This window comes from Syngnathus scovelli, chromosome 3 (genome assembly GCF_024217435.2).
Source record: "Syngnathus scovelli strain Florida chromosome 3, RoL_Ssco_1.2, whole genome shotgun sequence".
Classification (NCBI taxonomy): Eukaryota; Metazoa; Chordata; class Actinopteri; order Syngnathiformes; family Syngnathidae; genus Syngnathus; species Syngnathus scovelli.
In genome coordinates, this window is record NC_090849.1 from 21239219 (window position 1) to 21258733 (window position 19515).

Consider the following 19515-nt stretch of genomic DNA (forward strand, 5'->3'; position numbering starts at 1 on the left):
GTGCCCGAAGTACCGCTGTCTAATGGATATTGATCTATGGCTGCTCCTTTCAGCCAATCATGCCATCTCATCTCATTGTTTCCTGTTCCCGATCCAAAAATGTTACTCCATAAGCACAAATATTTCATTTCTGTTTTGTATTGCATTTGAATTGAAGCATATTTTTCAACACATTGTTATTCTTCGGTTTGAAATTTGAACGTATTTACTCGTCACTTTTTTTTCATCAAGGCAAATAAACATACAAACATACACCCTTACATATACACACAAGAAAAAAAAATAAAGAACAAATGTTTTTTTGTGCTCCAAATTGGTGTTATTTAATTAGCTCTTGGCTAGGCAATACAACCACAAAGACGCTGTGCAAAGAAAGCAAACATTAAGTCGACCCTTATGATTATCTGCCAAATGAGAACTCACGCCAAAAGCCAAATCTAAAAATGAATAGGAGGATTTGTGGAAAAATACAATCAAATATAACATACTGATTCAAATATATTGCATGAAAGCTATAATACTGTTTTGAATGTTGTTTTTTCCAACTTGTATTGAAGCAAACAACTGGATCTTAACGGCATAACTGTCAATGATGGGAAATGGAAGGCTCATGCAGTCCTAAATCAGGGGTGTCCAAACTTTTCTCATTTTAAAATGACTTCAGCCAGAAATACACATAACAAATGCAAACTATTTGCGGATTTCACTCCTTTAAAGTTGAATCACTTTACATCGCAGGCGTCTAACAATAACCTTAAAGTTTTCTTTTCGGTGAGGACCACTGCTTGTGGCGAGGAATGAATTTGAAATGAGCTGCATGCTTTGAATGGGGCACATCTATCGCCATCTGGTGGGCAAATGTGAAAAGATATCGTCAAATCAAATGAGTTGATGTTTCAATGGAACATTTGAAACTAAAATTGTTCTTTTTTTAGGTTGCTTTGCCATTTATGTTCACATCGGGACAGACATGACCACATTTTTCCTTAAAGGATGGTTTGAATGTCTGTAGAATTTCCTAAATAAACATTAAATTCAGGTCAGAATTGGCTATAAAAAACATGTGTGAATTTCGGTAGCTGAATTGTCACTGGACCCCAGCTTAGTTCTACATTCTTTCGTACCGCGGACTTTGGACACCCCTGCTCTAGAAGTGCGACATGAAATCTTAACATTTCATACTCATTTGTGACTTTCTAAAAAGTGCGAGCGTAAGCGTTGCGTAACAATGGCAAAAATCGATTACATACGTAAAACTATTTAAAAAAAAAATCTCTTGGAACAAGATTACATATGCGGCTCATCTGGTTATTATAACGGGGGGGGAAAAAAAATGTTCATACTGCAAGGCAGTGGGCTGACTGTGTGGACTAATAGGATGAAATGAAAACAAAGTCAGAACCTGGACAACGAGGTGGGGGGTGGAGGGGGGGGGGGGGGGAGGGGGGAAGGGGGGGGCTTGAACTGGTCCTTACTCGTCATCGCTGATGTCAGATTGCTCCTGCGGAGATACAAAGCAGCCGTGAGGGTGGGTGAGAGGCGGGCACTTTTTTTTTTCATTTTTACCCATTTAAAAAGTAAACCACTCAGAGATGGCTCACATGGAAAGGCATCAGAATGTGACAAGTGTGGCGTCAAATTTCTTTTGCTTGAGAACTTTCGAGTGAGCTGCTTTGAGCTGCGACCAATCAAACCCGTTGTTGACGTGTGGACAGCCGCCAGAGAGGCGTCCATGAGTCATTAGTCAGCGTATGCAGCGGTTGTTCCCGGAGGCTCATCTCGAGCACGTTGCCTTCAACGCTTCCAAATGTTTGACGCCTGGTGTGACAAAAGTGGCGGGTAATGAACGCCGACGTGACCAAAACAAGAGGCGAGACTGCCGGTGGATTTGTGGCGGTAATGAATAGAAAACATCTGATAGGCTCAGCGGGGCTGAAAAGAGACACAAGCCGAGCCGGCGACACGTGGCTCGTTTCAGCCTCGCGGTTCATAAACATCAAGTAGGCGTGCGCACTGTTTATGGTGGTTAAAAATTCTATTTTATCATTTCTAGTCAGTCATTTATGAACAGTACACTAAAAAAATAGATTTCCATAGTAAAGTCGGATTTGTTTTAAAAGATGTGATCGAATCGAATCGAACGGTTCCACTCCTTGAATCCTTCTTTCGACATCTTGGTAATTTTGAAGGTGTTATTTGAGTTTGGACTTACATTGCCGTCCTGGTCGTCGTCGTCGCTTTCGTCGTCGCTGACAACGGGCTTGGCCTTGGCCCGGCTCTGCCTTTTTTTGCCCCGTTCTGCGCTTCCGCGAGCCTCCTTGTTCAGCTTGATCTTCACCCACACCGACTTGGCTGGAAGCCACAAATAAGGTCTTCAATTGTGAGTGTAAAAAAGTGCAGTCTTTAAAAACACAAACTATTATTAGATCGCTGGTGTTGACGTCCCGGTTTTGTGCGGAGTCAGATGAAGTGCAGAATGACAATGAGACCTTAATGTGTGTGTGTGTCCTCACCCTCAGCCTCTGACTCTTCCTCCTCCTCCTCCTCCTCATCTTCATCGTCCTCCGTGTCATCCTCGCTCTCCTCGTCCTTGGAGATCTTCTGCCTGGCGCTCTTGAACACCGACTGGAGCACGATGGAGTCCTCGTAGATCTTGCGGTACATGTTGGCAAAGGCGTGGCTGCTCAGTGCAACTTGATTACGACGAGGGCGTATTTTAGGATTGCGTCACACCTCTGTGGTTCGTAACCAGCCCTTATTCAAAACGCAAACGTTTATTATTTATATATCTACGGAAACCGAAAGGTTCTAAGCTCGTTTGAGAAACCCTTTCCCAGGCTTCCAACCGATATTTGGAATCCTAACCCCATGTATGCTAATTTCAAACGCTTGCTTCAAAACCTAATTGGAAACTTCTAGCTCAAATCCTTCTTTAAAACGGCAACTCTTGTTTCTTTCGAAAACAATGACTCATTTCGAGCCTTGTTTTATTGCTTCTTTAATCACCGAAGCAGCAAAATGTCAACAGGGATAAGGTCAACTAAACGTGTTCCCGGGGATTTAACGCAAACACATTGTATTGCCAGCAAGCTCAATTTGCACCGACCTGGGATCCTTCCAGGTTGAAGGTCTGCGCGTTGTAACAGAGCAGCATGACGTCCTTCTCCAGATCTCCGACGCTGCGGTATTTATGGCTCCTGACGCGTTCCTGCCGAGCGACGGCGCATTGATGGCTTGAGCCCGTAAAGGCCAGGAACCTTGACGCAGACATACCTTGATCTTCTTGAAGTCCACGGGCTTCCGGATCAGCTCGTAATATTCCGGTAGCTCCTTTCTGGACGGAAGCTGGACAAAGACCTCGCTAAGCTGTCTGCCAGCCCTGAAAAACAAAACAAGCAAGCTTGAAACAATATTTAAAGAAGTTGAAAGTTGGTTTGAAATTCTAATCCTGTTCCGTTCAACCCATATTAGGGCCTTTTCACAATAATAATAAACATCTCGCATACATTTATAGCCTAAATTTGTAAATGACACTTTTATGATGTTAAACAAAAACTGTAAAAAATGTCTGCCTGTAGAAGAAGTCATTTTATGCATTGAACATATAAAATATCGGAATATTTTCTGCTGAATGTCGAAACTGGCATTATACTAAAAAAAGTAAAAAAAATTATAATTTCAGTGGGGTCCCATTTCAAACCCTAATTTTAAAAATAATGTAACCCAACAAATGTGGAAGTTACTTTTGCAAGCTACTTGAGGAATTCAATTAGACATATGGGATCCTTTTCTTCTCAGGGGAAATAAATGCATCAGGGCTTGAGGCGTATCCACCGGCAAACATGCCCCCCCCCCCCCCCCCCCTCCTCCTCAACACTTGGAGATGCTGCGACGCATATTCAGTCTCAGACCCCCTTGTGTCAAAATGGATGGAAACGTGAGCCCGAGGCTGTATGCTCTGTTGGTAAAATTGATCATACTATTGATTCAACACCAAGCTGGATTATGAACGTGCGGGTGAAAAATGTAACATTTTCTTTGCTACCGTGCTCAAAGAAATCAATCAAAGTGGACTCATCGTGAGCTTTTGTCCAAACAGCCCAAGGATAGACAAGTATTAATTGTCGAACCTGATGTCGAGCATTCGAGTAGGTGATATTTTGAATCATTATCAAGTGCGCAATTTGCTCCAACCCTCGAGGAGGTCGTCCTCACCCGTCTCTGTAGTTGATGACGGTGTCGATGATGGTGTTCATCTGCTTGGTGAGTTTGGGCGGGTTGGGCGAGAACTTCTCGGCAGGCGGACGCCCTCGCCTCTTCTTAGCCTTGGAGCCCCAGTCCTCCCTGGCCGACGACGGCTCCTTGTCCTGCCGCCGCTTGCGTTTGCGCTTCTTCAGGCGGATCTCCTCCTCCATCTCCTCCAGGTTGCCGTCCTCGATGGCCTAACGGGGAGGTCATCATCACACAAGACTCTCGACTCTGCCAGCAGTTTAAAAACCGGGCGCCGCTCGTTACCCGCAGCCACTGTTTCTCGGTCAGCGCGTCACTGTAGTCCACGTCCCGGCGACAGCGGGACCCTCGGCCAAACATCTTCTCCTCCTCCTCCTCGTAAGTGAGGCGCTCCACCTCGGCGTCGTCCTTGATGATCCAGGAGGGAAGCTCGTCCTCTTCCATGAGGCGTGGCTTACGTTTCGGGTTCCGGGCTTCCTCCCGCCGCCGGTCCATGTCGAAGCGCTGAGATCGCACAGGAGGGTTGAGTGGAAACGCGGCAACGGGTCTTTGGTTTAAAAAAAAAAAAAAGACGTGACGCTTTCTTACCATGTACAGCTCAAACTCATCTTCATTGCGGGCGATCATCTGGTTCAGGGTTTCGTCGTCGGGTACCTCATTTTCCTCCTACATGTGAAGACACAGCGGAAAGTGATTCAACTCCCACGAGGCATGCCGGCAAGCCGTCCACATACCTCGTTCTGCTCCTCGTGCTCTAAGATGGCCTGCAGGAAGACGCGGCGCTCGTGGCTGGAGGACTTCTGGTCGAACATGCCCGCCTGGATAACCTTCTGGTCCACGTTGAGTTTGTACTTGGCGGCCGCCAGGATCTTCTCCTCCACGCTGTTGACGGTGCAGAGGCGCAGCACGCGCACCTCGTTCTGCTGGCCGATGCGGTGAGCGCGATCTTGCGCCTGGAGGTCCTGAAAACGAGACGCGGCTTTTTAGTCTCATGTTAAGATGTAGAGTAAAGTTGCAATGGTTGCTCAAACAACCCGACTGACCTGATGGGGGTTCCAGTCGCTGTCAAAGATGACGACGGTGTCAGCGGCCTGCAGATTGAGTCCGAGGCCGCCAGCCCGGGTGCTGAGCAGGAAGATGAAGTACTGCGACCCCGGCTCATTGAATTTCTTCAGCAGCAAGGCTCGGTCATCCGACTTGGTGGTTCCTGGAAAAATGAAAGAACCGAATTAGTCTCGGGTTGCGTTTGAAAAGGCAAAATGTGATCAACCCTTTTTTTTTTTTTAAATCAATTACCCCAGGCATGCCTCACATAAATATGTTAATTTCTCTTCTATTCCAGGAAGAAAAGCTGTTTACTGAGTCTTTTAATGACGCTGGTTATCATGATAATACAACTCGACATCCATCCGTACTCGGTTATTTAATAGTTGCCGATATGAATACGATGAAAACATATCAGCCTTCTACTTGTGGACGTGAAGCACAAAGAAAGCGTTTTCCTCAGCATTTTAATGTCACTTATTATCATGATAATACATATTTACATCCACCTATACACCGGAAGGAATTAATTAGTTGCATATATTAAATAATGAAAAGATATCAAGTTGTGACTTGCAGCAATATGAGCAAACATGATTAGTTTTCGCAGCTCAGCCATCAGTCAACGTCTGCTATGACAGGGTGTTCCGAGAAATTGGATGACGGCATGTATAATGTATGATGTTGTTCCATATTGCATTATGTAACCCGATTCCAAAATGTGCCGGCTTTACTTGACGGCAGCGGTCACCAACATGGTGCCGCTAAAGACTTCAATCTTACCGTCTAGACGCAAATACTGAAAGTTACGGGAGCCAAAGTAGTCCTCCAAGATGGTCATAAGTGTGGTCATCTGGCAGAAGAGCAGCACCCGGTGATTGGTGGCCTGCAGCTTTGGCAGGATGCGGTCCAAGAGCTCAAACTTCCCAGATGCTCGGTACAGGTCGGGCCTGGGTTGGAAACGGACGGCGCAATTACTGACAAACAAGATGAATGTGGTTCCGCTTGAAAAGCGAAGCTACAACTCCGCCGGGATTCACATGGAAGCAGCACACACTTCCCATCCTGTTAGAACACTCTGATGCAGAGGCAATGGATACACAGGCAGTAACCGCTCGCCAATTACGGCAGAGACGTCGATAATCGCCAATTATCGCCGCACTGTGCTAATAACAAGCTGTAGACAACACTTGGCAAATTACTAGCACACGACGTTGGCTTCACATCAAATGATTAGCTTCTGTCAACAGCGGCTAGAAAAAAAAAATATTAAAAAAAATAATCAAGCTTTTTTTTTTTTTTAATTCAGTCTTACCCACTGATGATGCCGTTGGAGTAGCCCATATGCTCAGCAAATGACTCCTACGGTAGAGAATGAAACGATCAATGATCGATCGGCTCCACTTTAGGTCAATTAACTCAGATGGCGCTAAATGAGCTCATAAACATCACTCACCTCGATATGTTGGAACATGTACGGGTGGTTGCAGATTTTCTTCAGCTGCATGATGGTGTTCATAAGGGTCTTCGCTCCCCCTTTACCCTGATGCCAAAAGAAAAGCAAACGTGTGACGTGCAGAAGTAACTGCCAATCAACGTGGTTGTACCTTCTTGTCTTTCTCCGAGCCATCGGTGAGGAGGATTCCCTTTTGCATGTGGCGGTACAAGACCTTCTGTATGGCGGACATGTCGCATTTGATAACATACTCCACCTGTGCAGAAGGTGATGAGAAAAATCACCATATGAACGTCATTCTGCTCATTGTACTCCAAAGTGTGAAGCTCCGTTTAATGTCGTAACTAGAAATCCATGAAAATTGAATGAAGAGCAGTTGATAAATTTCCCCCGTGTACACGGCTTAAATGAGAAAAAATAATGAATTACTATTTAATTATTGTGAGGTTAGAACCCCACTGTGACATGTTTACAAATTCCTAATTTCTTCATGCTTTCAAAAAATATTTAGAAAAACAGCTTGGGGGAAACTCAACATTTTGGTGTTTCCAATTAATCACTTTTAGTTATATGTGTTAAAAAAAAGACTTAAATATTGAAGGCATACACATAATTTAAAGAGGAAATGCAGTAGCCTGAGGAAGTCTGCTAAAGCAGATAAAAACACAAACTAAGATCACATAAATTAATCGCTAGTGTCAATATGATGTGAGAAAATGTTCGTGAGTTGTAATCAAATTTAATTGTTGCTGAAAGGATTGAAGCACTGAAATTTGGTTGATTAGCATTAAGATAAACGGCCCTTCTTTGCAATTGTTTGCTTGTTTTCAATCATTCTTTTTGTTCTGTTTTTGTTTTGTTCTCTTTCGTTTACAAGTAAACCAACTGGGAGTGAGAAACTACTTGAAGCCTCTTTTTAAATCCAAAACACCCGAAGATCAAGAAAAAAACGTGCTTGCTGATGAATTATTTTGGTGCTACAACACCACTGTGATAAGTTCAAAAAAATCTTTTTTTGCACATTCCTGCAATCACTCCAAGGGAGGTGCAGCATCTTGAGAAGACTGCAGATTAATTTTAGATTGCTAACAAGGTGAGGTTTTTTTTTTTGGTGTTAGACTCCACTGTGATGTGTTTGCAGCGACTTTGAAGCTTCTCACCTTCTCTGGCAGCTGAGACTCCACCTCCTTCTTCAGGCGTCGCAGCAAAAAAGGGCGGAGAACCTTGTGCAGACGTCGAATAATCAAAATGGTCTCCTCCTCGTTGAGGTCCACCTGAAGAAAGTCCAGAACAATAAAGAGTGACCTTAGCAACCGCAATGGCACACGGGGGCCCGGTTGCAAACGACATCATGAGGACACCAAATCGAAGGTGCGTACTCTCTCGCCCGTCATGGCGAAGGGGGCGTTGAACCACTGCTCAAAGGTGCTGCAGCTCTTGAAGATGGTGGGCAGCAGGAAGTTGAGCAGCGCCCACAGCTCGGGCAGCTTGTTCTGCAGTGGCGTGCCGGTGAGGAGCAGGCGGCGAGGCGCCACGTAGTGCGTGTTCAGCACTTGGGTCAGCTTGCAGTGGTGGTTCTTCATGCGGTGGCCTTCATCCACTATCATGTACTTCCAACGGATCTGGAAAAATTATTATATGGCAAGGACAGCGATAAAGTTCATAAGTCTCCAGAAGTACATTACGAGGATGAAACTTTTTTTTAACACTGTTTACAGCAAAGTATGAGATGAAAAGTCGATAGAGTGCGACATTATTTCAAGGTTGGTGTGATAGCGTTCTCCTTGGCGGTTATAATGCCGTTATCAATACCCTTCTCCCACCAAGAGAACGGACTCTTGGGCTCCACAAAACATCTGGCATTTAACAAACACCCCAGATATCAAAGGGGCGTATCGACAAAGCCGTCAGAAAAGCGCCGCGTACGTTGCTTGAGCCATCTCCAAAAAAGAAGCGGCTAACGGGGCCCGCATTCATTTTGGAGTGCTCGATAAATCAATGACGGCACTTACAGTCATGCTGAACTTGCATCGGGCCCGTCTTGGAATTGGAGAAAGAAATGATAACAGCGCCTTATCTGCTTTGAGAGACTCACTCCAGTGATCTCCCACGGCCAATTTGCTTGCAAGGGAGCAAACAGACAAAGCTCCCAACAGACAAGGTTGGGGCTAAGGGACTTTTTGAAACTTTTGTTGTCAACATTTAGGGAACCTTTCACATCCAACGCTCCACTGTGAGGAAAAATGTGCCATGAAGTCTAGAAAATGTTGAACAAAAAATAAATAAATCAAGCCAATTGGTGTGGTCACTAGCCAGCAGCTATAGTTGCTGGTGTTATAGGTTAGCAGCTAGCTTAAGCTAACAGGTTGCCGGAGGCTCCTCCACAGATGTCACGTTGTGTCACTTGACAGAACGTGAAGCATTTATTAAACGCAGCAGAACATTCATTCAATTTGTGGCTCACGACAGGAATTTGAGTCCGTGCTCCCTGATAATTCCTGTGTACGTCCACAATCCTCGGCATTCCAACATATTACGGACGCCTGAATAACACAACGCACTCACAAATGGAAGTAACGGCGAGCGGCTCTGAAAATTGGGGCATCCAGGGAAGACGTGGGGTGTAGCTTTTTGTAAGAAAGCTAGCTTGCTAACTGCTCACTGGCCAAGTGATTGTAACTGATTAACTCATTGTAATACCGCCAGATAGCTACTGAGGCTAACAGAGGCAATACGTTCTTGTAGTGGAGCAAAACAAAAGGTCATTTTGAGGTCAAGAGGTCTCACCTTGGCCAGTATGTGCTTGTCCTTGATGATGTACTCATAGGTGGTCAGCAAAACGTTGAACTTGCCGCTGCGAAGCTGCGGCACGAGTCCCCGGCGTAGTCCGGGGGTACCCTTTGGTGAGGAAAAGTTTTTTTTGTAATAACAAACAAAGCAAAAAACAAAAAAAGTTTTTTTTACCTTGTAGGCAATTTTGACCACGGATGGAGCCCACTTGTCAAGCTCGTAGATCCAGTTGGATAAAGTCCTGAAAGCCAGAAAATCGAGGAGAATTAAAGCGACGCAAGCAAGAAGCAGTGAGTCAAAAATATTGCTTGCTATTGGAGACTTTTGGAAGGTTTTCAAAACTGGCTGTCTGGTCTGATGCCTTCACAAAGGCGGAAAAGCGTAATTAGTTCAGCGCATATTAAAAGATTACATCGGAGCTTTAATCTGCCAAAACAGTAATTACGAAAGACAGCGTGGTCTTCTGTTGTCTGCACACCCTGGGGTCCAAGTTTAAGACTGAAACACTGGCAGAATAAATCTTATTTTACTATTAGTCAATAAAAGGTTGACGCAGACGTCAAAGAAACAGTTGTACTTTGACAACTATGCAGACAAACCACTTAAGTATTTTGGGTTTGAACATTGATAAAAAAAAAAAAAACTATATTTACAAATTCATTAAAGAGAATCTGTTCTGTGCTGTGATTGGTCACTTTCAGGGTTCAGGGGTGTGACTTGGGTCAGTCGTCTAAAAACTTAGAATTGGCACTAAGCGTTTTGTAAACAGGCTAATTAAGTCAAAGGCTTATGTGGACATCAGGAGCGTTACATAGGATGTGAGTATTAGGAAGCTCCTGTTTCATATTTGTATGCTAATTAGGCTAAGGCGTGCATCCAAATCAGCAGGCTGCTCGTGTGCCGTCTAAGGATTTGAAAGGATTAATGGTGAGCAAAAACAACCAGAGATAAATTGCTGATTTCGTTCAGTCCAATCAAAGACTGAGAAGCTTGTTTGTTTTATATAAGCGTGTTTTAACCTTGTGAAGTTTCGCACCGCTGCAGCTCTGATGCCAAGTGTTGGGAATCCAGCAGCTACGTTGAATACCAATTTGCAGCGCCGGTTTCTTTAAAAATATCGACCCATTCATCATGGCTGACGCTTATCTGCGCTTGTGTAGTCGCCGCAAGATGTCAAGTCAAAAAGTGCGCACGTATTGATTAGCCGCAATCGGATTTCACGCTACTGGAATTTAAAAAAAAAAAATGTGGATGAAATAACATTATGTCGTATCTAAGAGGAAATGTGACATCATCTTTGGTCAAATTGGGATTTGCATGCTTGCAACCAGAGGCTTCAAATGAGGGTTTAGAATTTAAAATTAGGATTTCAAACCTGGAGTGTTATTATTATTTTTTTTTAAAACAAGGTTAGCTACTTTCAAATTAACGTTTCAAAATAGAGTTAATACTTCAAATTGCGATATTTGAGTTTCAAGTTCGGGTTTGAAACTAGGTTAGTGTTTGGATCTTATTTCTAGGCATTTCCATTAACGCTGTGTTTGATTTGTAAGGAATTGCAAGGAGTGCACGAATTCCATTCCACTCCACTTTCAGTCTCTCCCTCCTGCTTTACTTCACTTAATCCTCCGATTGTGTGAGAAATGCCTTTTGGACACAAAAGCCAGTTCAAGTACTGACGAGAGAGGCACGATGATGAGATAGGGCCCGTTGAGTCTCTTGCGCTCCATCAGGTACGTGATGAGGGCGATGGTTTGGATGGTCTTGCCCAGGCCCATTTCGTCTGCCAGGATGCCGTTTAAATTGTTGTTGTACAGCGACACCATCCACTCCAGGCCTTGAATCTGAACACGAGAGACGCAAGAGTGTTGACATACTTGTTAACGCAAACGGCGACAACAAAACGTGTTTGTTTGGAGGGCGTGCTGAGCATGAAAGCGAGAGAGTGGGGGGATATCAAATAGGGGAAAGAACAAAGTGGAGGCGTGGCCATCTGAATAACAAATTAGAACAAATCGGCTCCATTCCCAGATGACTAACTTGTGCATCCTGAATAAATAAAGTCGCTTAGCACACAACAGCTGGAGAAAATATTTGCAAATGCTCATTTGCTGGAAACGTGAGGCCGAAAGGTCTTAAAAGAGGACAGTGCATCTGACAGAACAGGAACGGGCGGGAATAATGATGATTCTTTGCTAAGGGTTTTCCGAGAATAGTTTGTCTCAAGTCGACCGACTTTTTTCTGAGCAGTAAAAGACTCGGGTGGTTTCTACAAAGCCTTAAATGCATGGTGAACTCTGGGCCTTATCTCCAGTCCAGCCAAGCTGAGCCAGTGTCCCTTACAAGTTCAACGCCACTGCCACCCGCCCCGCCCTCCTCCATTTGCGCGCCCTCCTGCACTCCAAGTTGATCTTGGCAGCAGGATCATCTTGCCTCGAAAATGAACTTCAACCTCAAGGGACGAGTAGTCTGAAATGGACAAAATGTTCCAACGGGATCATAGCCGCTGTGTTTTATTCATTTTTCTTCTGTGATTGTGTTAGCTGTCAAAAACGCGGAGCGCCGTGTGCTTTTAATTGGTCGGCGGTCTCGCTGTGAGCCGACATTGCGCTCTGCCCTTTTGATGATCGGAATCCAACCCCTGTAGCTCCTCGCTGTCTGGCATCCCCCACTATCTCCTCGTTGTCTCTGAGGGGCCAAGCGTCGCAGCCTTCATTACGGGGTCGTGCTTGACTACCTTGGAAGATGAAATGCCAACGCAACGGCGATATTAAACAAAAAAAAATTGCCGCGGTTAAGTTTACCGGATGACGGTTAGCATGACAACATCCATTTGCCCTCAAAATCTGGTCGGAAGCATATTAAGATGAGAACCAGGCAAAGGGAAATGGGAACAATTACAGGAAGAAGAAAGAATTTCTTAAACAGTGAGGGAGGGCGGACTCATGCTGGTCTCCCAACGACGTCATTGGGCGCTGTTTCAACCACGCTCCAAAAAGTGCCCACACAACCTGTCACTTGGTTGTGAGTTCACCGAGAAGCTGCACGCACATACCTGGTAGTGTTTGAGCGAGCCGTTGATCAGGAGAGACGACTGCTTCTCCACCCTCTCGATGACGGCGTGGGCCACGCCGTAGTAGGACTGCAGGCTGGCCTCGTCTGTCGGCACGCTGTACTCGTCATCCACGTCTTGTTTGGATGATCTGAACGTGTGTGTGATTCAACATCAGACTCCCGTGCATTGTTATTCAGTACTTGTTAAGAAAAGAAGCAGTACAGACTCGATAATGTGCTTGGCCTCTTCGACGGGATCTTCTATGGTCTTGTCATTTTCGCCCTTGGCCGTCTCTCCTTCCTCCTTGAGACATAAAATAATACGTTTTGAGGACCCGCCAGAGTATATTCATTACAAGAAGTATGTTTGATGTGGAGGACCGCATTGAGAGTGTGCATTGCTGAAATGTGTACAGCTACAGCCCCCTAGTGGATTACAAGTGTGAGATTGTATTGTGAGGATTTTGAGTGTGGGATTTTATTTGATGATGTGCCATGAGATTTTTCTAACCTTGGCTTAATAAAGAAATAACGCACTAGCTAGGCCGTCTGTTTCTGTGTGTGTATAAACCAAATAACCTTCCATAATAATCGCATTGTATTGACGACTCACTGACCTCCTCCTCAAACTCAGAGCCGCTCTCCTCGCTGTCCGACCTTGGCGCAACTTCGTACCTGTGGTGAGTATGAAAAGCTAACAGTTAAACGAAAGTTTCTAACATTGCATCGCTGAGCGGAGACATCTAAAAACTAAAGGCGAAAAGCAGAATGGGTCTTCTCACCCGGGGTTCATTTCGAGCCAGGCTTCCAGCTGGCTGGATTTGGGTGCCTCGGTACCCTGTAAAACTTTGCCCGTCTCCGTCTGGATGACCTTGACGGGCAGCTCGCTCATCTGGCTGCTCTCGTCCATGGGCTGCAAACACACCACAAAGAGTGGACGAAAACTTGGTTTTTCCTCCAGAGAGGGTGAACACCTGCCGACTTACCTCCCCATCAGGTCCGATGGCACTTGTTCCTTCACCACTTTCTCCGTCAACCTTCTAGATAAGGAGCGCATTGGCGTCACTCAACAATTTAGCTCATAATTTGGAATTGTCTTACGGTGCGTCCGTACCGCCTTCTTCTTCTTCTTCCGTCGCTTCTTCTCCTTTGCCGCCTGCGCAGCTTTGTGCTCGTACACCAGGGTGGTGAGGTTGGCCACGTACTCGTCCGTCTGCTGCAGTAGGTAAGCCAAACGCTTGTCCTTCTTCTGGTCGATGAGTTTTCGATAGCCCTCCTCATCCTCCGCCTGCGATGCAAACCATTGCAAGAGACCTTGTTTCTTAACCAAATTCAAGTTTCACTACAGTTTCAGACAGTTTTGCACATTTTATCACATTTTTATCACTGCTGCTTTGTACTTTGGCATGCAAATGTGAATATTTAAAATTTATATATGTTCTCCTTGTTGCCGCTAAACTTTCAGGTTCAGGACCACTGTGATCTTAGTAAAAAAAAAAATCAAAATATTAATCTGGAGTCCTGTACAGTACAACATATTGGAGTAACTTAAAGTTGTTACCATAAGTCTCCTCATTCGCTCCTTCTCGATCCTCTCAGTCTCTTTCTTCTGCTCCCGCTCCGTGTTGGTGTGCCAAGTGGCGATGGCTCTTGTGAGCTTCTGCATTTTCCCCGACATGGAGCGGTGGTACTCCTTGAAGTCTTTGGCATGCTGGAGGATACTGTTAAGGTATTCCTGGAGGAAGAAAAAAAAAAATATATATATATATATATATATTTTTTTTTTTTAAACCTCTGAGACACCTTTCATGTGTTAATTTTTTTGTTTCCAACCTGGTGTTTCTGCCGGCGCTTTTTCTCCTGCTCCAACTTCTGCTGCTTCTCCAGCTTCTCTGTCATGCGTGCCTCCCGTAGTGTCTGCCGCTTGCTGCGGCGGTACGCCTTGGAGTTGAGGGCCGTTTCCAGGGTAGTGTCCCGCCGCATGCACGCCACCACGTCCTGTCTCAGCTAGCGAGAGAGGCATATGACAGTCCGTACAATATTTCCGGGAAGAATTCACGATCCGGATCTTTGGTACAGTTAAGACATTATCTAAAGAATTTCTTATTGTTTGTAACACACTAATATAAAATTGATCTGCACACTGAAGGAACTTAATAATTGTAGTCTTACTTTTTAAGCACACTTGGAAATGCAAAAAGGTCACAAACCTGCCGCTGGAAGTTGAGAAGCCGCAGTGCCTTGAGCTCCACCGTGGCCTTGTTCCTCAGGTCGGGCGGAAGGGAGCCCGGCAGACTCTCCAGCTCTTGGATACGATGTGCAATCCGAGCCTGCAGCCTGGTGGACGTCATTATCGAAGTGATTCGTGGAAACTAATCGATGTGTTTAGGGCTACAAAGCACAGTCCTTTTACCTGTACTCCCTCTCTTGTAGGATGCCCACCGGGTCCAGGCCCTGTGGCTTCTGAATGGGTGTGACGCGGTTCTGCTTCTGCTGCATCTGCAGCATGGGGGACACTTGCTGGCCCGCCGGTTGAGGGGCTACGGAGCCGCCCGGTAGGGGCCCGGCTGGCAAGGAGGCGGCCTGGGGAGGCGCGGGCGACGGGCGACCGCCGCTCACAGGGGGGAGGTGCTTGGGGGCACCGGCTTGATTGTCGCCACCTTGACCTGGAGAAGAGGAAGCTTAGTGATTGTGTTGTCTACTTTTTTTTAATTTTGGGTCAGTAAAAATGACATTTTTGAAACGAGGCATTATGATTTGAGTTTCATTTGCAGCTCAGTGGCCTAGTAGTAGAGTGTCCGCCCTGAGACTGGAAGGTTGTGGGTTCAAACCCCGGCCGGGTCATACCAAAGACTATAAAAATGGGACCCATTGCCTCCCTGCTTGGCACTCAGCATTAAGGGTTGGAATTGGGGGGTTAGATCACCAAATGATTCCCGAGCGCGGCACCGCTGCTGCTCACTGCTCCCCTCTCCCCCAGGGGATGGATTAAAATCACATGGGGATGGGTTAAATGCAGAGGACAAATTTCACCACACCCAGATGTGTGTGTGACGATGATCATTGGGACTTTAACTTTATCTTTTTGTGCTGTTTGGAATAAAAGTAAAAAAAAATCTTTGTTCTAATTAATAATTACCCCCCCCAACCCAGAAAAAAAAAACTTTCCTGTCTTACTTAATGGATACGTGTTGTGGACGTCATCAAATGAGCACGTATTTCAAAAAATTTACCTCAGCTTGCTGTCAAATAGAAGAGTGTGACGCAAGAAGTTGGTTGGTTGGTTTGAAGTTTCGTCAGCTTCAAATTCGATTTTATGATGACATATGGAATAAAAAGGCTGAGTTCTATTTCACCGCACTGCTCACTTTTTTAAGTATTTACGTATATGTCTAATTTTGCTGTAGACAGGCAGGTTTGCTTTCAGCAGACAGATACAAGAAAAGTGCAAATATGCCTTTTACATCTCTATCGAATATCCTTTTTTGTTTTGAACTCAGCCATTTGCGAGGGAGCAAATAAAGGAAGCAGAGAGGCAAAAAAAAAAAAAAAATCAATCAGTTTCTGTAGAGAAAATGTGTATCTGAGCTTTAATCGATCTTTTGCAGTGTTTTCAGTCTCCAGGTAAAATGACAGTTAGCCTAACTATCCAAAAAGTTGGGTTGCATCCTTTTCCAATACATACCATCGAGCCAAGGTTTGGGTCCTGCACCTTGATTGTGTCCTTGCATGGCTGGAGTGGGGCACGGGCTGGACTGGGCTCCACCCAAAGGTGCCATTGGCATGCCTTTGGACCAAAACACATGTTCAAATGTTGGTTAAAAAACTGCAGATTATCAAGCAACTAAATATATAACAATATATCATTCGTACCTTGAGGTCTGTTGTAAGGACTACCACTCGCCGTCTGTTGCTGCTGCTGTTGCTGCATTGTGGGTAGGCTCCTCTTTCCTTGCACGGCCAGTTGGAGGTTCTCGGGCAACGGCTGCCCGCGCCCCAACACCTTGTAGGCCAGGATCTGAGCCCGGAGCTGCTGCAGCTGGGCCTGACTGAATGCCGATGGCCCACGGCCTTGCTGGCCCATGCCGGACATGTTGGGTACCATGCCACCGCCGCCGCCTCCTCCTCCTCCTGCTTGCGGGTCCATGGGCATCATGGGGCCCGGCTGGGAGGGGGGCATGTGGGGTGGCGTGGGTCCTCCGCTCCCGGACATGGGACTGGACACGTGCTCATGTACGCCCATTGGTGAAGGATGGGGGGACATGTAGCCTGAATTAGAAATGAAAGTTCAGAGACCAGAGATTGGGGAATTGTGGTTAAACTTGAATTAAAATAAAGAAGCACAGTTGAAATTTACCCTGGCCATGTTGGTCCATTGGGCTCTGTGGGGGGCCCATGCCGCTGTGGAGAGATCTCATGCCCACGCCTTTCATGTGCCCAAAGTGCATCGTGTCCGCCATTGCCTTGTCGTTCATTCCCTCCATGGGCTGAAAAAGCAAAAGCAATGATATTGATATAAGACTATGCTACAGAAGTTAGAAAATGGCCATTTTATTTCACGATTTCACACACAGTATGAATTAAATGAATCGTGTCATGTCTACCTTGTGCATAGAATACATCATGTCTTGCGAGAAGTCACTCTGCCCCTGTCCCTGCATGCCGTGGGCCGCATTGGGTGTTCCGGGCCCGGGGCTGGGTCCCATCATGCTGTGAACTGAGCCAGGTGACGGGTCCGGTCCGGGACTGGGGCCCAGGATGGGGCCGGGTGAAAGGCCCGCACCCGGGGAAGGGCCAGGATGGGACATACCACCTGATGGGTCAGAAGGAGTGGACATGGACTGGAACGCCGGATGATAAGCAGCAGGCCGTCTTTAGGGAAGAAAATAGATTTAAATGCCACTAAGAATCTAGTCAAAATCTGGGCAGTCATAAACTCGAATAGAACCCAAGTTCTACAAGCTAAAAACCTTTCAATGCTAACAAGCTATATGACAGTAATAATTCATAATAACTCTAATTAAAATAACCAAATACATATCAATTTTAAGACTCTTATACATTACATGAATACATTAAGTCCTCTATTTTGAGTCAGTTTCATTACATATTATAAGCCCTCCATTTTAAGTCACTTAAAAAAAAGGTAGCCCTCAATTTTGAATAAATTCTAACGCCATACATTTTAAGTCATTATGTCATAGGTGAGCCATTGACATAACCTTTCTAATTCTTAACATAATTACCCCATTCCCTTCCATTAACAAACTCTGACACTGGTATTGGTGATTAAAAATAATAATAATTTTAAAAAATACCTTTTTTTGGGGGGGGGGGGGGGGGGGGGGTACCTACTTTATCATTCCAGCATTTTCTATTTAGCTCTCAAAAAGCGCCAAGTGTGCCTGCCCCACATTCCAGCAAGTAAGTGGCAACGTTTTTATATACCCTTCGCGCTGACCACCACACAAGTCAATTTATTAAATAAAAATATTATTTTAACAGGAGCACCGTGAGCTTTTTGCTCCCGGGGCCGTTCATGTCAAGGCAACACATTTGAAGTGGACTCTTGATTGGATCATGGCTTCCCCTGGTAAAAAAAAAAACGGTGGCCAACATGGCGGAACGTCACTTGTGGTATCAAAGTCGAGACAGTGAGCAGACCTCCAGGTAACTACGCACGGCTCAGTCACGAATATATAATTGATGTCCACCATTGCGGTGTTTTGGGTCGTTTTCTGGCTGACACACACCCCCTTCGAACCCTCGTTCGTGCGGCTAAGCTAACGCTAAGCTAGGAGGCTAATGAGCTAGCTGGTTCTGATTCTGTGGTGTAGACTCTCTCCCCCTCTCTCTCCCTCTTGCAAAGCGAGCGGGTCAGAAAAGTTTTGACAGCAACGAGCACCGCGACACGGTTAAAAACACGCCGTACACGGCGACAAGCCCCCCCATGCCCCCCGCCACGCGGAGATCATTTACCTCTCGGCCGAAGCGAAAGTGGCACACGGCAGCAGAAAAAAAACAATCTAATGTTTCTCTAAAATATGACTGCAGTCGTCAAATTCACTCCCCCTTCGTGCTGTTTTGCTGACATATTTAAAGTTGAGCTCGTTGGCGCGGTCGTGCATTGGCTGGATGCACAGGATGTCCCGGCTTTTTTCTTCTCCACTCTTGCCTATTGGCTCCGGTGCCTTGTCGGTCGTCGTGTCTTCTTTCTGGGTGTGTTTTGGATTGTACTGTACAACTACTGTAATGTTTCAACATTGTGGTGTATTAAAGGGAAAAGACGTTTAAATAAAAAATGACATCGACCAGTTTGTGTGCAAAAGATTTTTCGACCTACAAATGACGTTGTAAATTGGTTAAACAAGCTTTATATAATTGACAGTGCTTTCTTGCCCCCCCCCTACCGACTTGTGTGAGGTTCTTACATTGACCACAAGGGGGAAGCAACACCTAGCACTTGTTCTTTAAAGCTATTTACGCTATTGAAAGAAGTCGGGGACAAAAGTGCCACATTAATATATAATAATGATAATAATAATTAATAATAAAATAATTTAAAAATACAAAAACAAAGTGAAGAAATAATATATTTTTTTAAATTGTTTAATCGCGGCTATGTATTGTGGTATGTGTTGGGGGTGTGCCTTTAAGAGGCGTAGCCTAATAGTGACATCAAGAGCTGGAAAGTTGTTGGCTTGTGAGTCTGCATTAAAAAAAAAGTTTGTCTGTATTATTCCCGTGACGGTCGGTCGGTAATGACTTAAAAAAAACATGCATAACCATTTGACTGGAACATAGAAAAAAAATCATTCGGTGTCTATTGACATTTTTACAAATAGGACCTACTGCAATGAAATTTTGAAACCATTTGTTGCGCAGACCAAAATATAATTGTATATATATATATATGTATATAGTTTATGTATATATTTGTA

General features: G+C 45.1%; 1 protein-coding gene and 1 long non-coding RNA gene across 5 annotated transcripts in view; one reads left to right on the top strand and one right to left on the bottom strand.

Annotated features, from left to right (window-relative positions):
- Positions 1–296: 296 nt before the first annotated feature.
- On the bottom strand, positions 297–18719 carry smarca2 (SWI/SNF related, matrix associated, actin dependent regulator of chromatin, subfamily a, member 2). The gene is made up of 34 exons (XM_049763012.1): positions 18554–18719; positions 17179–17446; positions 16932–17061; positions 16448–16843; positions 16260–16361; positions 14988–15240; positions 14785–14911; positions 14408–14581; positions 14136–14309; positions 13689–13862; positions 13561–13614; positions 13357–13487; positions 13192–13249; positions 12802–12878; positions 12576–12723; positions 11201–11364; positions 9695–9761; positions 9518–9628; positions 8110–8352; positions 7891–8004; positions 6882–6986; positions 6731–6817; positions 6590–6636; positions 6058–6224; positions 5274–5437; positions 4965–5192; positions 4819–4896; positions 4516–4734; positions 4216–4442; positions 3274–3379; positions 3107–3208; positions 2514–2652; positions 2213–2352; positions 297–1501 (listed from the first exon to the last, which is right to left on the bottom strand). Exons 2-34 carry the CDS (start codon positions 17410–17412, stop codon positions 1472–1474), a joined length of 4770 nt encoding a protein of 1589 aa, XP_049618969.1. The 5' UTR covers positions 17413–17446; positions 18554–18719; the 3' UTR covers positions 297–1471.
- LOC125994223 (uncharacterized) overlaps positions 17923–19515 on the top strand; it is a 42867-nt gene continuing 41274 nt past the window's right edge. For all 4 annotated transcript variants that reach the window (XR_011086566.1, XR_007490529.1, XR_011086567.1 and 1 more), the window contains exons 1-2: positions 17923–17998; positions 18080–18244. This is a non-coding gene — a long non-coding RNA (uncharacterized lncRNA). The remainder of the gene's footprint in view (positions 17999–18079; positions 18245–19515) is intronic.

Excerpts from the sequence above, each read along its gene's own strand:
- smarca2 (XM_049763012.1), bottom strand. The coding sequence starts at position 17,412 with ATGTCCACTCCTTCTGACCCATCAGGTGGTATGTCCCATCCTGGCCCT. Across the intron at positions 12,879-13,191 it reads GCTCTGAGTTTGAGGAGGAG|GAGGAAGGAGAGACGGCCAA; the intron begins GTCAGTGAGTCG and ends TTATGTCTCAAG. Across the intron at positions 12,724-12,801 it reads GAGGCCAAGCACATTATCGA|ATCATCCAAACAAGACGTGG; the intron begins GTCTGTACTGCT and ends ACACACGTTCAG.